An 18,169-nucleotide genomic window follows, 5' to 3' on the forward strand; every position below is an offset into this window, starting at 1 on the left:
AGTGAAGTGTTTATGCTTTCTAGCTGACTTGGGACCTGTGCGAGAATGGCTAGCCATACCCAAAATAATAAGAGTAACAGTGTTAGTGTTACTGTGAGTATCAGTCATATGAGAAATGGAAACAAACAATAAATACACATTCAAACATACCCAGTTGATGGTCTTGGCTAGGGATCAGGTTCCATCTCATCCTTCATCTCCTCCTGGTCCGGATCTTCCTGAAGTAGTTCCTGGTCCAGCAGATCTTCCTCCTGTGTGCTCATGCCCTCATGAGCCATGTCCTCCTCTGCTATGAACCTAAGCTCATCAGCAGTCAGCTGCCTCCTCCTCTTGAGGGTGCTGAGCAGGGAGCCATAGTCTCTATCCATCTCTACAACAGAAAAAAAGTACAACAATTGGTAGCCAGCAGTGCGTTCTTCACAAATCCATACACTAAATAGTCACCAAAGGCTTGCAGACTAACCAGAATGTCCAAATGCAGACAGCCCTCTCACACTTTCCTTGTGAACAGGAAGATACACACAACCTAAAATCATGTCTGTGTGATGGATGGGTAAGGCTATCTGTTAAATTATAGAAAGATATCTACCTTTTTTTTAATTACATGGAAAATCAACAAGCTTGATAACTTATCTAACTAGCAGGCCAGTTTCCAGGCAGGTCTGAACAGCGTCTGCTCTCTGCCTCACATAACTTCAGGCGGATTTTTCACAAGCGACAAAATTGGCCAAAAAAGTTATTGATATTTAGTTAAAAATGTACATAGTATTGCTAGCTAATGTTTATTTAGAAAGTTTCACAGAAACTGCCAAAAAAAAAACTTTATATAAAAAGAGGCTCGTCGATAAAGGTCACGTAAATTTTTCCAGAAAAAAACTTGCTAGCTCTACTCCTACAAATAAATGTTTCGTAACTAAAAAGGTACTGACTATCTTCCACAAGCGACAAAATTGGCCAAAAAAGTTATTGATATTTAGCTAAAAATTTACATAGTATTGCTAGCTAATTGTTTATTTAGCAAGTTTCACAGAAATTTTTCACAGAAAAAAATAGAGGCTAGCTGCCTGTCTGATAAACGCCGATGGTCATGTCATTTTTTCCAAAAATAACTAGCATTACTCCTACAAATAAATGCTTCGTAACTAAAACGTTTTGACTTTCAATAGACAATATTGACAACACATGTTAAATAACTTGTCTTACCTTGAAAGATCGCCTCAGTTTTCAATATGAAGTCCAACACTGGAGGTAATCTCCCGGCATATCCTCTCTGGCTCCGCTCAGGCAAATGGAGGATGACGCGGATGACGATACATTTATTATTCACGCCCAGTAACCCCTTAACCAATCATATGTGCTTTTATCTTATATTGTCATGAGTATCTGCCAGTTTTCAGAAATAAAATCGGTGATTGGACTGCGAAGATACTGAGACAGGAACCTTGGGAATAATTGTTCCCAAATTTGAACGCTCTCTATGGGTTTTGCTCTCTAAAAGCCCTTAAATGTGTATCTGCATTGAAGCTTGACAAGTTCATGGCACCATTCTATTATCTTAATGTGTTTCTTAAAAGTTTCACTCACTTCCATGGCAAAGGGCAGTAACTACATCAACACTGAAACTGAGAAACACGGCTTACTAAGAACTGAGAAAAGTTACTTGTTTTAGTATGAATTTTGTAGTTGCTGTCTTTTTCACACTCAGTGTTCTCTAAATCTGAGCATAGATGAGCCAAACCCTTTTGCCACTGGACAAATCATAATCCACTTTCACACATGAAACACATTAAATTGTAGTAAGATTGCTGGCATGCCTTTTCTGGCAAATGTACCCATTAAACTTTGTGATCATCTGGCTTTTGGTGCTGTGTATACCACATTCCCAAGGGAGGCTACTATTTTGTCATAAGTAACAAAATTACTCACTGTTCCTGTAGCCTGAACACTATCTGTCCAATTTGATGACAGTTTTTGATTTGTAAGTCAAAGATATTAAATGGCACGGAGTAATTGCGACACCTCCATCAGAACTTTGTGACTGACCCAAAGCAGACTTCTTATGTCAGTGCGCCCAGACCTTGTACATGCTCAAACTGTTAATACTGCGGTTTTGTTAACACAGAACCAAAACTGAACTTTTCTGGTAATATTACTACTTTTCATGATAGGAAATTGCCAGGAGCTGACTGAAAGGTATTTCCCAACGGGTCCTGTTCACACAAGACCTCTAAACGTAAAAATATAATTCATTGTCTTGAAAAGGCTGCATATGTGAAAGCGACAATAGTCTTAAAGACTTGATTTTAGTCATAATTCAGTTTTGACTAAATGTGTTTTTACTTGCTTTTTGCCTTTGCGTTTAATCCAACAGTATCAGTAACTAAACTAGTGCCTATTCTGTTTTTTAAAGATTCTCTTCTCAGTGTGGTGGTTACTGGGTTGGGAGGGTTACTTTTGAAATGTATTCCACTACAGATTACAGAATACATGCTGTAAAATGTAATTTGTAACATATTCTGTTAGATTACTCAAGGTCAGTAACTCTAAATACTTTGGATTACTTCTTCAGCACTGGTAGATTTTTTCACTTGTTTTGACTATAAAACTCTGCCAGTACAGTAAGACAAAATACACATTTTAAAAATACATTCTCTGAAAAACCTAAATATCTTATGCAGTGTTGTTTCTTAAACAAGATAAATCAAATTAATCTTGTTTTAAGGATTTTTAGATATTTTTACAGGAAAACAATACAAAAATTATTATCAAGAATACGAATTTTGCCCTAATATTACTGAAATATTAGGTCTTACTGAAAAAAAAAAAAAGAAATTATGATCCAACGTGAATTTTCTTGATAAAAAAATATGATCATGCCTGGTAATGTGCATGTAAATGGCTAGAAATAGCATTTTAGCTTAGCATAAAGCTGACAATTTACACAAGGTTTATTTCTATTTCTTCTCCTCCAAACTTACTTCAAACTTACTTATCTGTCTGCCCGTATGAATGTAACACATCATAAGAAAGTGTTTCACCGCTGTTCAAATGCACTTTGGATTGCATCATTTATATTTATAAATGTTTTCCATCTGAAAGGACTAAAAAGTAGATTAAACAAATGACAATAAAATGCAAAGTAATCACTTCAGTAATCAAAATACTTTTTGAATGTAACTGTATTCTAATTACCAATGATTTAAATTGTAACTGTAGTGGAATACAGTTACTAATATTTTGTATTTTAAATACATAATCCCATTACATGTATTCCGTTATTCCCCAACCCTGGGTGGTTATGGGTAAGTTTGCAATTTTAGGTCAGTAAAGCTTATCCTAAACCAGTGTAAAAGGTTGAAACATCAACCCAAAGCTTGTGTAACATCTCCACTATGCCAGAAGCAGTTATTAGTTTGCCTTGCTGAGAGGCAGAGTGTTAAACAGGAGGTTCTGGCCTTGCTGATGGTCCAGTGCAATAAAAGCACTGTGACGCTGAAAGTTGTACACCAGCAAAGAGCTGCAAAATAGATGCACTCACATTAGTGTGCTGCCTGGCACCCACTCAGAACCCGACCGAGATAAATCACCTGTCACGATGGGTTGTTTTCCACCTCTCCCTCTCTTTCTCTTTCTCTCTCACTCTCTTCCTCTCTCTCTCTCTCTCTGTTTCTCTTTCTCCCCTTCATTCTGTTTTCTTTTGCGGGGGAGGATGATACACAGACTTGCCTTTAATTCTACTCGCCTGCCCACAGACACTGGAGGATTGTGCCAACTCTGCAGCAGACCACTCTGTGTGTGTGTGTGTGTGTGTGTGTGGGCGGGTTTAGGTGGTTTACAAGGAAAAAAATGTAGGTTACAAAATGGTAATTACAAGGGTATTATGTTATAAACATTTCTAGAGTCCCCATAATTCAAATTGCTTAAAAAACATACTAAACAATATATTTTTGTTTGAAAATGTAAAAATGCAGAAAGTTTTTTGTGAGGGTTAGGTTTAGGGGGTAGGGTTAGGGGATAGAATCTATAGTTCGTACAGTATAAAAATCATTATGTCTATGGAGAGTCCTCATAAGGATAGCCGCACCAACATGTGTGTGTGTGTGTGTGTGTGTGTGTGTGTGTGTGTGTGTGTGAGCCATATCTTTGCAGTATATGAAAGCATATGCAACAGAAACCAATAATCATAGTACAGTGATGTGGCTTTGGCTGAATACCAATTACTCAGGGTCTCATGCTGTCCCCCTGCTGAACTCCTCTTCAGGCTGAGAAGCCAGAAAGGGTGTTTCTAATGCCATACCACTCCCACTGAGTGAAAACTGTTCAGTGAACAGAGGTGGATGCAAAGACAGACAGACTCACTCATACATGCTGAATGTGATAACTCCTGCTATTAGCTCTCATTCCATCAGACGTTTTGAGCAAGCTGTATAATCGCTTGATGAAACATTAGTACATACAGTATCCCCCCTATGACCAGCACTGCAAACCATAGAGCATTAGCATACTCTTACTCTGTTGACAGGACATTGCTGATCCCCAGCATGGAAGGCTGAAATGCAGGTGTCCCTACAAAGCTTCTCAACTAGCTTAATCAACAACCCTCTCTGGTTGACCAGCATTTATTGCTGGTAAACAACACGGCTATGCTGGTCCACCAGCAAGACTAGCACCAAACCAGCAATAACAAACATAAACCATGGAAGCTCATGCTGGTCTAAGAGGGTCTTTTCAGCAGGGTAATTAAGGATTATTGAAAGATTATTCATCCTTAGACAAAAAGCCTCTCTGTTAAAGCTTGCCTGTAGCCGGTCATGTTAAAATCTTTGAGCTTTGAGATCCTTTTTTTTTTTTTTTTTTTTGCTTGTTTGCAGGTTTCATAAAGATACATTCATTGTTCAACTTACATTGTAAGAGCACTCATCTAGAAACATTGAATGTGTTTCCATTGTGACTAAACACAGGGGACCTACAGTTTATGCTTCTACATTAACTGCTCTGTTCAGGACCATTACATTTCTTATGCGCACAATCTATAGTCTGTTAAGCCTGTCTGCAGTTTGCTATCAAAGATTATTTACCATCCCATGGCTCTATGTCTCCTGTTTTATAATCAGCCTCCTACACATGTACTAATCAGGGGCTTTAATCAGAACACAAGAGCCCTACAAATAACCAACCCAGCTACAGCAATTATGAACTTCCCTTTGCATTAGCCACATCTTGAGGTGGATCTCTGCAAGGTGGGATCAGTTTCCATGAAAATGCTGCTTGGTAATAGTGTAAAGGAGCAATTTAAATTGAGATATTAGTCTGGTTTTCTTATTTGAAGAGGGCATAATGTGTTCTACTCTTGTTCATTTACTGAGAAAATGCATCAGAACTTTTGACAGGTTATTATGAGTTGCAGAAAGAAATTGTTTGAGATCATTATTCAGACATGTACAATCATTTCATGATTATCGAGGATCTTCATGCTGTGATCAAGGGCCATCTGTTTGCTCTATTTTCAGTTGATTGTTGCTTTTTCTTTCTACAGACATCCATGATGAAAACGGACTAAGGCCTGTCATGGTATACATCCATGGCGGGTCCTACATGGAAGGTACGGGCAATATGATTGATGGCAGCATTCTGGCCAGCTACGGAAACGTCATCGTAGTGACCCTAAACTACAGACTGGGGGTGCTGGGTAAGTCACTATTTTTCATTAAATGATATGCTGGATGGTTTTGATAATAGAGAGATCTTTCTGACCTCATGATTTATGTTTAGCCTTCTCCTGATGCAATAAACATCTACAAATTGACTCATGATCTTCCAATGACAGGAGGAAAGAGTCATATTGTTAAAGGTCACAGGATTTAAAATGACATTGTTGCTTCAAATTAAACAAAGAAGAGCTGGAATTTGCATGTAAAATATTTATTGTGTAAGACCAGGTTAAATTCAATCCTCCAGAAATTTTATAAAATGTGAACATGAAACAGTTTTAAATGTCTGTTGCCACGAATACTCATATGGTAAATTATTTGAAAGCTCTAAACTTTCCTGAAACATCTGTCATTCTAGTTTGAAGTGTATTATTTGTTCAGTTCTATTAATGACATTTGATTCTTGTTGTCAAAAACCTGGTCCTGTTAAAAGAAGTTGTGAATGTCTGTCCCCTTCAGTTTCTTGTGGTTGAGGCATATGATTGGTCATCCAGTGTGTCTGTGAAGATGAAAATATTAAAATAATTGCAAAACATTACTAATATACAGTATATACACACATACAGTATACTGTATATGGATATGTAGCTACGTGATTAGCTCATTTACATATGGTGGCTGCATGAGTGTCCGGACACATGGAAACGAAGGTTTGCAGCTCTCGTCAGAACTAGTTTTGTCTTTAAGACAGTTGAGGAAGATTTGGAGGAGATCAGAAAATCCTTAAACTTCATGTCAGATGAGCTGAGCAAAGTCGCTAAACAACAAGCTATGCTACTTGATCTGATGGATGAAGTTAAACAACTGAAGAACCTTGTGAAAGAGAAAGATAATAAAATTGAAGAATTAGAGAGAAGGATTGATGATCTGGAACAATATACAAGAATGGAGGACTTAATTGTAAATGGACTGGAAACAAAACACCGAATTTATGCTAGTACTGTGGCTGGAGATAAAGTCGGTGATGATGCCCTGCCAGAGGAACTACAAATGCTGGAAAAAACAAGTAATACAGTTCTTTGAAAGTAAGAATATGAACATTCAGAGCAATAACGCTGTAGCCTGTTATACCCTTCCCTGAAAGAACAGCGGAACGAAGCCTGCCATAATTGTTCGGTTTGTGAATCGGAAGCACAAAACCGAGCTACTGAGGCAGGCAAAGAAGTTGAAGGGTACGAGGGTGTATCTGAATGAACATCTTACATAAAAGAACGCTGACATCGCCAGACGCGCATGCATTCTGAGGAAACAGAACAAGATACAAGCTACATGGACAAGAAATTGCAAAGTGATGATACGGCTAAATGGAACACCTGAAGAAGCCAAAATACTCATAATAAGAGAACTCAAAGAATTGGACCAATACGGATAAGGTATTATACATTTTTGTTGACTGGTATTGTAAACATGGACACTTTTTTGTTTATGAAAAACGAGGACTGTGGATTGTGGTTACAAGTGAGGACTGTGTGGAGGAATATTCATAGGGACTCACATGGATCATCATAAAAATAAATGACAGACTTTGATAAGGATTTTTTGTTCCCATTCAGAGATATTGATGATGGGGAGCTTGTTAGTATTCATAAGGACTGTGTGTCTGACCATTTACAAAGCCAATCCTGTAAGTATCAAAATTTGAATTTTAAAACTTCCAGTCACACAGACCATAAAATGTATGGTATTGAAAATGATATTGACCCAGAAAACCATATTTTCAATAATGTAAATAATAATTGTGAGTATTATACAGAAGAACAACTTAATAGGAATGTGAAAATGGAGGGGGCATTAACAATAATACATCTTAATAGTAGAAGTCTGTATAGAAACTTCAAACAAATTAAGGATTATTTGTGCCAGTTTAACATGTTTAATGTGATTGCTGTGTCAGAGACTTGATAACGAGAAAGTACAAGACGTAGAATTGGAAGGATACAGGTTGTTTAAGATTAACAGAGTTAATAAAAAAGGAGGAGGAGTTGCTCTGTATGTTGATACAGCGTTAAGATGCAGTTGGATTAAAAGTATGTCAATGACTATAGAAAATATTTTGGAATGCTTAACCATAGAAATCGACACTGAAAGATCTAAAAATATAATTATTAGTTGTGTGTATAGAACACCGGGAACTTGTATTGATACATTTATGAATAAATTAGTTGGTATGTTCAATGAATGGAATGAGAACATGGTAAAAATTGTATGTGGAGATTTTAGCATTGATTTGTTAAATCCAAACGGACATAAGAGGACAACAGATTTTATTAATACAATGTATAGTAAATGCCTATTTCCTTTGATTACAAAACCAAGTAGAAATATAGCTGCAAGCAGCGATACCGGGGTCAAGCCAATTATCGGCACCATGAGCAGCAAAAGAAGCTTTGTGACATGTTTTTGTTTAGAGTCCGATGAACAGTGTATGAAAGAAAAAGTAGAAAATGTAAACTTTCAATCATAAAAAACCCATTTATTTTAAAAATAACTAAAAATAGCTACTTCTTAGAATTTTTGTTCAGTATGTGGTGCTGTGCTGAAACTGCTCAGGTAGTATCTGGGCATGATGGTTATCATGCAGGAAAGCGTTCAAGAGTTATAAGCCAAAATAGCCATTTTTCTATCTCCTGACCAGTAGGGGACAGTGCACCAAAATGCTACAGATAACCTCAGGGCCTAATGTTGATGACACGTACCAAGTTTCATCCCAATCCCTCAAAGCATTGTGGAGATACAGCCTCAAGTTCAATTTTGCGCGTTCTTTGTCGAATTCATTGAAGCGCCATTCAAAAACGGTATGGTTTAACAAAATTCTGTGAATAACATTTTGTCGTGAGTGCCTCTAGATGATGCAGGCCAATTTTCGTGCAAATCAGACAAACTGTCTAGGAGGAGTTCGAAAAAGTAGGTTTTCAAAACATTTAAAAATGGGAGACAGGAAGCTTGCTCCATCATGACATCATTGGTATCATTGTTCTCGGCATGAACCACGGAATCTATCAAGACCAGTCTCATGACAGTAGGCAAAAGGAGTCAATAGCTATAAGCATTTTTAGAAATAGCATTATAATTTTGACCACAAGTTGGCGCTGTCCTGAAACTTTTTGAGTCCCTTCAGAGCATGGTGCCAAAGACACATACTGAGATTCGTAACAATACGCCAAGTCGTTCGTAAAATACAGCATTTTATGACTCAATTAAAAGTGGCTGACGTCCAAAATGGCCGACATAGGAATTTTTCATATCGTTGGACTTGCTATACCCCACTGAATCTAATGAGACCAATTTGATGATTTTATGACAAACTGTTCAGACATTATAAGCAGAAATGTGCTTTTTCATATCTCGTGACCACTAGGCGGCACTGTTCAGAAACTGAGCAGGCACCCTCGAGTTATGGTGCCTATAACAAATAATAAGTTTGGTATGAAAATGCTAAAGCGTTACGGAGATATACCCTCACGTCCATTTTGGCATGCTCTTTGTCAAATTCGTTGACGCACCATTCGAAAACGGTATGGTTTATCAAAATTTTGTGAATAACTTTTTGTCGTGAGTGCCTCTAGATGATGCAGGCCAATTTCCGTGCAAATCCGACAAACGGCCTAGGACGAGTTTGAAAAAGTAGGTTTTTCTGAAAATTCTAAATGGCCCATGTCCAAAATGACCAACATATGAATTTTTCATATTGTTGGACTCGATATACCCCACTGAATCTAATCAGACCAATTTGATGATTTTATGATAAACTTTTCAGAAGTTATAAGCAAAAATGTGCTTTTTTTCATATCTCGTGACCAGTAGGGGGCAGTGCGCCAAAATGCTGCAGTTAACCTCAGGGCCTAATGTTGATGACACGTACCAAGTTTCGTCCCAATCCCTCAAAGTGTTTTGGAGATACAGCCTCAAGTTCTATTCACGATGGAAAATGACATCATATGGTGCAATCAAATCGTCTTGAGCCAAGGAATCAGAGAAAAAAAGAATTGCGTTCCTGCGACTCACGGTTCAAAATGTATTAACATAAATGCGATTGCAAATTTGGGCAGTTGGAGGCGCTAGAGGGTTTGAGGTAGAGATGCCAAATTTGCTGTGGTAACACATCATACTGTCCTCTATCTGTGTGCCAAATTTCATAACTTTCCCGCAAGCGGTTCTATGGGCAGCCATACACTCAAGAGTGGAATAATAGTAAAAATAATAATAATAAGAAGAAGAAAACTAACGAAAACAATAGGGGTCTTTCTCTCCTTCGGGGCTTGAACCCTAATAATAATAATAAGAAGAAAACTAACGAAAACAATAGGGGTCTTTCTCTCCTTCGGGGCTTGACCCCTAATAATAATAATAAGAAGAAAACTAACGAAAACAATAGGGGCCTTTCGCCCCTTCAGGGCTTGACCCCTAATAATAATAATAAGAAAACTAATGAAAACAATAGGGGTCTTTCGCCTCTTCGGGGCTTGACCCCTAATAATAATAATAATAAGAAAACTAACGAAAACAAAAGGGGTCTTTCGCCCCTTCGGGGCTTGACCCCTAATAATAATAATAATAAGAAGAAAAAACTAACGAAAACAATAGGGGCCTTTCGCCCCTTCAGGGCTTGACCCCTAATAATAATAATAAGAAAACTAATGAAAACAATAGGGGTCTTTCGCCTCTTCGGGGCTTGACCCCTAATAATAATAATAATAAGAAAACTAACGAAAACAAAAGGGGTCTTTCGCCCCTTCGGGGCTTGACCCCTAATAATAATAATAATAAGAAGAAAAAAACTAACGAAAACAATAGGGGACTTTCGCCCCTTCGGGGCTTGACCCCTAATAATAGGAACACTAACGAAAACAATAGGGGTCTTCGCCCCTTCAGGGCTTGACCCCTAATAACAACAGACACTGCTACATTTGTAAATGACGATACTTTCCAAGCAACATGAAAAGTACTTAACAATATAATTACAAAGAGTACTGGAAAAGTAGACTATCCAAATCATTTTGTAAATGACGATACAAGAATTATAAATAAAGTGAATGACATTGTCAATAAATGTAATGAGTATTTTGTAAACATTGGATGTAAGTTAGCAAAAGAGATTGTGGAGCAGAGAACTGCAGATAGGGTAGATAAAGTGAATATACCTAGTAACGTCATGGTTACTGGTGTAACCTCCGTTCCCTGATGGAGGGAACGAGACGTTGGTGTCGATGTAGTGACACTAGGGGTCACTCTTGGGAGCCCGAGACACCTCTGGTCTTTGATAAAAGGCCAATGAAAATTGGCGAGTGGTATTTGCATGCCACTCCCCCGAACATACGGGTATAAAAGGAGCTGGTATGCAACCACTCATTCAGGTTTTACGCTGAGGAGCCGAAATAAGGTCCGGCCATTTCAGCGGGTAGTTCAGCGTTGTGGCAGGAGGGACCAACGTCTCGTTCCCTCCATCAGGGAACGGAGGTTACACCAGTAACCATGACGTTCCCTATCTGTCACTCACTCGACGTTGGTGTCGATGTAGTGACACTAGGGGTCCCTATACAAAACGCCACAAGGCTGAACTGTGTTACGTGAACTGGCGGTGTGTGGTGGGCAGACTTGCTGTGTGCCTCATAGCCAGCACACCAGGTCGACACGTAACCTCCCCCAACACAGTTATGAGTGTCGAACGGCCCTTTTTGGCGACAAGTCGACTACCCAGAGATAGAGACAGGCTTAACCCAGTCATGGCCTCTTTCCCCTTCTCTTTTTCCACTCCCTAAAAAAGAAGGGGGATTATCTGACTGGGCCGCCAGGTCTAGTCGGGGGGTGTCCCTCCCAAGGGGAGGACACCGCGGAGACCACACCTCGCCCCAAGAGAGGGGGGGATATTTAAGTGGAAGAATACATCACATGGTCTTTCCAACCATGTGGAGAGCCTTCAAGGTAGATCCTACCCAATGGGGGAGGAGTTACTACAACATGGAGACTGAGGGGCTCTGCCCAAGGAAGACGCAGTTTGCCAGTAGGGAAACGAACTAGCGGAAGATATAGATCGCATGGGGTTAACCTTACAGGGAACCGCCACATGCGGAGCACCTACCCCAGAACCGGGCTCTTAGTTAGCGCGTGTACTGGGCCGGCAGCGAGTCTCTCCGAAAACTCGACTGCCACAGGGCTCGGAGGAAATCAACCAGGGAACAACTTTTGTGAACACTACTGGGAATTAGCAGCGCACGTCTCCAGCTCAAAAGGAGGTGGAAGGCGCTATGTGCAAGCGATACACCCGGCCGGCTATCCCGGGCTTATCCGCTTGTGTTGCGTGCCACTACCTGGGACGAAACCGGTTCCACCCGGAGGCTGTAGAACCTTGCAAGGTGTTGGGTGTTGCCCAGCCCGCTGCTCTGCAATGTCTGTTAGAGAGGCACCTCTGGCCAGGGCCCAAGAAGCCGCTACACCATGAGTAGAATGGGCTCGTAGCCCTACCGGGGGCGGCATGTTTTGGGCGAGACATGCCATAGTTATGGCGTCAATGAGCCAGTGGGCGATCCTCTGCTTGGAGACAGCGCTTCCTTTCCGCTGTGCACCGAAGCAGACAAAGAGCTGCTCAGAGAGTCTAAAGCTCTGCGTGCGATCCAAACAGATGCGCAAAGCGCGCACCGGACACAGCAACGCCAGGGCTGGGTCTGCCTCCTCCTGGGGCAGCGCTTGCAGGTTCACCACCTGGTCTCTAAAAGGAGTGGTGGGAACCTTGGGCACATAGCCCGGTCGGGGGTCTCAGGATCACGTGAGAATAGACCGGACCGAACTCCAGGCACGTTTTGCTGACAGAGAACGCTTGCAGGTCACCTACCCTCTTGATGGAAGTGAGCGCAGTCAGGAGGGCAGTCTTCAAGGAGAGTGCCTTAAGCCCGGTTGACTGCAAAACTCAAAGGGGGCTCTCTGTAGACCCTGAAAAACTACAGAGGTCCGATGAGGGAACAAGGCGTGGCCTGGAGGGATTCAGCCTCCTGGCGCCTCTTAGGAACCTGATGATCAGATCGTGCTTCCCTAAGGACTCACCATCGACTGCGTCATGGTGTGCTGCTATGGCAGCAACGTACACCTTCAAGGTGGAAGGGGACAGCCTCCCTTCCGACCTCTCTTGCAGGAAGGAAAGCACTGATCTGACTGCGCACCTCTGGGGGTCTTCCTGACGGGAAGAACACCACTTAGCGAACAGACGCCACTTAAAGGCATACAGGCGCCTCGTAGAGGGAGCCCTAGCCTGAGTGAACGTGTCTACCACCGCAGGTGGGAGACAGCTTAGGTCTTCCGCATCCCGTCCAGGGGCCAGACATGGAGATTCCAGAGGTCTGGGCGCGGGTGCTGGATGGTGCCCCTTCCCTGAGAAAGAAGGTCTTTCCTCAGGGGAATTTGCCCGGGGGGAGCTGTCACGAGGAGCGTGAGGTCCGATCACCACATCTGGGCGGGCCAGTAGGGTGCTTACCAGGACGACCTTCTCCTCATCCTCCCTGACCTTGCACAGGGTCTGTGCGAGCAGGCTCACTGGGGAAAATGCATATTTGCGAATGCCAGGGGACCAGCTGTGTGCCAGCGCGTCTATGCCGAGGAAGGCCTCGGTGAGGGCGTACTAGAGCAGGCAGTGGGAGGATTCTTGGGAGGCGAACAGGTGCACCTGTGCCTGACTGAATCGACTCCAAATCAGCTGGACCACCTGAAGGTGGAGTCTCCACTCTCCCTTGAGGGTAACCTGTTGTTACGGCGCGTCCGCCGAAGTGTTGAGGTTGCCCAGGATGTGAGTGGCTTGCAGCGACTTGGTGCTGCTAACTCCGTTGGAGGAGACAGCGGGCGAGTTGTGACATACAGCGGGAGCGCAGACCGCCTTGGCGGTTGACATATGCTACCGCTGCCGTGCTGTCTGTCCGAACTAGCACATGCTTGCCCTGGATCAACGGCCGGAACCTCCGCAGGGCGAGCAGAATTGCCAGTAACTCGAGGCAGTTGATGTGCCAACGCAGCCGCGGACCCGTCTAGAGGCCGGCAGCTGCATGCCCGTTGCCAACAGTGCCCCAGCCCGTTTTGGAGGCGTCTGTCATGACCACGACGCGCCTGGAGACCAGTTCTAGGGGAACACCTGCTCGTAGAAACGAGAGGTCGGTCCAAGGGCTGAAAAGACGGTGACAGACCGACGTAATGGCCACACGGTGTGTCCCGTGGCGCCATGCCTGTCTCGGGACTCGAGTCTGGAGCCAGTGCTGAAGCGGCCTCATATGCATCAACCCGAGCGGGGTGGCCACCGCCGAGGATGCCATATGCCCCAGGAGCCTCTGAAAAAGTTTCAGTAGAACCGCTGTTTTCTGTTTGAACGCCTTCAAACAGGCCAGCACCGACTGGGCACGCTCATTCGTATGGTGCGCCGTCAAGGAGACCGAGTCCAACTCCAAACCGAGAAAAGAGATGCTCTGAACCGGGAGGAGCTTGCTCTTTTCCCAGCTGACCCGAAGCCCTAGTCGGCTGAGGTGTGAGAGCACCAGGTCCCTGTGTGTGCATAACATGTCTCGAGAGTGAGCTAAGATTAGCTAGTCATCGAGATAGTTGAGAATGCGAAAACTGAAAAATTGAATTACAAAATGTATGCGGACATTGGTAAATGGGCACTAGCCAAAGTGGTACAATTTACACGTCTGTTCTGATGAACCAACCGGTTGACATAGGTTTGGTCTTAAAGCAATTGTTCTACAATTTATATTTCAGTGAACTGTGGCCAAGCAACCATGGAAAAAAAAAAAGAATAAAAACTGAGGGGGCATTTTTAGTAGTTTTATAAACTAGTTTCGGGTGGAGCAAGGTCATTTAATCCGACCAATCACATCACCAGAATAAGCGTATATAAACAGCCACTTACCTCTATAAGGAGTTGAGTCTTCCGGCATTCGGTCCCACCCATTACCCATTAACAAACCCACGCAAGCGACTCGGTCCACTGGATGCAACTTTGCTGCAAAGCATTCAATCTCGTCATTCAACAGAAGCTGCCACAGCAGCTCATTTGTTTTCGTAGTACTGACTGCTACCACATTAAGTGTTACATTTTTACTCTTTCCTTCTATGCTCCATTCACTGAAGCAGTTTATAGTGTGAAGTTGCTTCCACAAACTGGCTGCTTCAGCACCGCGCACATATGAAACAGCCCCCAACGACTGCTCATATGTTCTCTTATCTAAACTTTTCACCTGGAAGTTATCACGCGAGCCGTCTCCGTGAACGGGCGCCGCTCTGGCTCATGCCTCTCGAATTCTATCCCAGCTCCATTTGAATACGAAGGGGACAAAGTTTAACTATTTGATTCATCATCATTCCAATGCTCCCCAGCGTTTCAGTCAGGTTCTCCTGCACAGCTGATTCCTGTCAGCCTCATTATCTTGCCGCACAGCCCGTTTAGGGTGCAATCAATTCAGCGATTCTGTTTGTCTACTTCTAACATGAATATCACGATCATTCTCCCTTCAAAATGCCATCCGGAGCGTGATTTATACCATTCGCAACACAGAGGCAATCATGCAACAGTGAATTACTTTCAATCGACCGATACTCTAATTACAACTTTTCAAACCAACGCAGACATTTTTATGCAAGCTCGATGCCATGCAGCGCTCGCTCTGACCATCACACAGCACACAGCAGTCATCCCGTCATGAAATGACTCGCATTACATTGGGAAACAAATCTAAAAAGCTCCAAACTATACGCTTAATAAGTTAATAAACATCAGACCACGGTATTCATCTGGATACTCAGTTCCAGGTGCCTTCTAATTTCATGACAAACCAACTTTAATTGATGTCATTCATATGCTCACACAAGCTTGTTTCCTGACATCGTTTCTCATGTTCCTGACATTTAATCTAGCAAACAATTACGTTCAGGCACCGCGGATGCTACGTTTTCCACGTTACCATGTTTTCTATTAATTCAACATATCCCTAAGCAGCACAAATGTGCTGTCCAGGTGCCGCAACTGTGGCGACTTTCAAGCCATACGACTAAACCTCCCACTGCACAATAAACAGTGCAACACGCTGTTCATGCGCTGCAACTGTGGCATCTTTCCGGCTATGCAACAAACCCCCACTACACAGCAAACAGCGCACGCACTTTCCAAGCACCGCAACTGGTCACATGCCACAACCGTAGCACATCTTTCAGACCATGCGTCTCAGCCTCCATTGCTCTGTAACACATATTATGTCACTCATACCATATGAACCATCACCCACCTAGCAACTGACAACAATCTGGCTGTTTCAGGTCTTACCTAAACAGCTCACCAGAAGCCTGCATCTTCGCACCAATCAATTTCATTCCAACATCAAATTGAATACCGTGCTCAACCAGTTTGTACACCAGAGTGATTTTTTTGCTTATTTGCAGCATAACATTTAACATGAAAGCAAGGGCTCTTCCTGTTAAATGCTGCGCTCGAGGATTCATCCCATTCATCCTAGCATCATATGCCATGTGGGTCATCCCTGCGGATCCAGCCGCTCGCAGCTTCTAACGAGCTCATTAAATTCAGTATAAACATTCTCACATGAATCATATGCTCTCCCATTGAACACCATGCGATCCCGCACCTGAGGATTTAGCCTGTTCATATCACAAATGCCATGCAAGCACGTATCCTGACATTGCCTCACATACGTTCCAGATGCGAGGACCCCTCGCTCTACCTTATCCCTAACCTAAGCATGTATACCAAGACAAAGGACATTCATTGGATTTGTCCAAGCAACTCCTTTGTTAGAGAGGTGACTAATTACCCCTAAGAGCCAAATCCCCTAAGCAAAAGTGTCAAGGTAGTATGTCTGTCAAAGATGAAGGATCAGGGGGCCTGAGTAGCTCAGCAATTAAAGACACCGACTACCACACCTGGAGTCGCAAGTTCGAATCCAGGGCATGCTGAGTGACTCCAGGCAGGCTTCCTAAGCAACCAATTGGTCCGGTTGCTAGGGTGGGTAGAGTTGTGTTGGGTTAACCTCCACGTGATCACCATAATGTGGTTCTCGCTCTTGGTGGGGCACGTGGTGATTTGTGCGTGGATGCCGTGGAGAATTATTAATTATTACTAATAACCAACCCCGCTCCTGAACGAAGCCCCAACAGCGGCATCCATTTCTTCCACAAATTAATTTTGGGAAAAAAATTCCCCCACAATAAGCCATCACCAGATCTCACTTCACATCAAGGGCATTCACAATCCCAACCCACCAGCACCGATACTAGGCTACCTCACCATCGACCTGCTCATCTAATGCCCAATTACCCTCCGCCAGGGCTACATATCTCCAAACACCTCAAAAACACTAGACGCAATGTCCATCCCTGCCTTCTTCGGCTTCCTTCGATGTTCAGAACTCACTACCATGGAAAAATTTGACCCAAGAATCCATCCCACCATTTCCGACCTCCACATCATAGACCACAAGACAATCAGATAACTTATTAAACAGAGTAAAACAGATCAGACCAAAAGAAGGCATCCAATTTTCATTTTCAACCTGCCCACTCCCATCCAGCCCTTTCAATTACTAGCACTTACTACTAACACTTACTACAATTACTACAGAGGTTCACAGTCCAAAAAACCCTCTCGACCCACTCTTTGTAGATGACCTAAACCAAGCAGTTTCCAGGTTCTCGTTCCAAAAACATCTAAAATTCGTTCTGTTTAAATCCGGCATCTCAGAAAAACTATATTCAAGCCATTCCTTCTCCATCAGCGCCGCAACCATTGCAGCCCAAAAAGCCCTGCCAGAGCATCAAATTATATTTACTAGGCCATTGGTCATCCGATGCTTACATCAGCTACATTCATACCAAACATCTTCACATCAAAAACACTCAACAAGCCCTCATTAGCTAACCACAATTCATTCACGATCAGGGTCAGGGGGACACATGCCTTATCCTTGTTAGGTCGCCAGGCTGGCCCCACCATTTAGGCACTGCGGGAGCCTTTCCAGCCAGCCCGGGAGCCCCCGTCTCATATTGCTCGACGGGTCCACCTAAAAACTCAAGGGCTCCCCCTTCAGTGTAGCAGGGGTTTCTCCCGTTCAAATGCATGCAAGCTAACTCGTTTATTTGTATCATGGGCTCCCCCTTAGAAGCGCAGTGAGGACTCCCCTGTTTCGGATGCAGTGAGGGCACCCACATTGCATATGGAGGGGGGGCCAGGTCCATTCGGAGCGATACTGCCAGACTGCGGAGGTGACCCCCATGGTAGGGCATTGCAGACCCCTCCAACACAATCATGCCATGGGCTCTCCCCATTTGATCTGCGGTAATTGATTCCCTGTCCAAATGCAGCATGAGCCATTCACATTCATCTGTATCGTGTGCTCCCTCATTCGCGGCTTGGATGACCATCCCCCAGTGAGAGCCCTTCCAGGTCGGCCACAGCTGGGCTTGCCTGCTTGAGC

The 18,169-nt window shown here is 43.1% G+C and overlaps 1 protein-coding gene across 3 annotated transcripts in view; it reads left to right on the forward strand.

Moving 5' to 3' along the window:
• Positions 1 to 18,169, forward strand: part of LOC127444913 (neuroligin-4, X-linked-like) — a 622,028-nt gene that overhangs the window by 470,274 nt on the left and 133,585 nt on the right. For all 3 annotated transcript variants that reach the window (XM_051704571.1, XM_051704570.1, XM_051704572.1), the window contains one exon: positions 5,537 to 5,689. In XM_051704571.1, coding sequence (XP_051560531.1) covers positions 5,537 to 5,689 — 153 coding nt within the window. The remainder of the gene's footprint in view (positions 1 to 5,536; positions 5,690 to 18,169) is intronic.

Source organism: Myxocyprinus asiaticus, chromosome 8 (genome assembly GCF_019703515.2).
Source record: "Myxocyprinus asiaticus isolate MX2 ecotype Aquarium Trade chromosome 8, UBuf_Myxa_2, whole genome shotgun sequence".
Lineage (NCBI taxonomy): Eukaryota > Metazoa > Chordata > Actinopteri > Cypriniformes > Catostomidae > Myxocyprinus > Myxocyprinus asiaticus.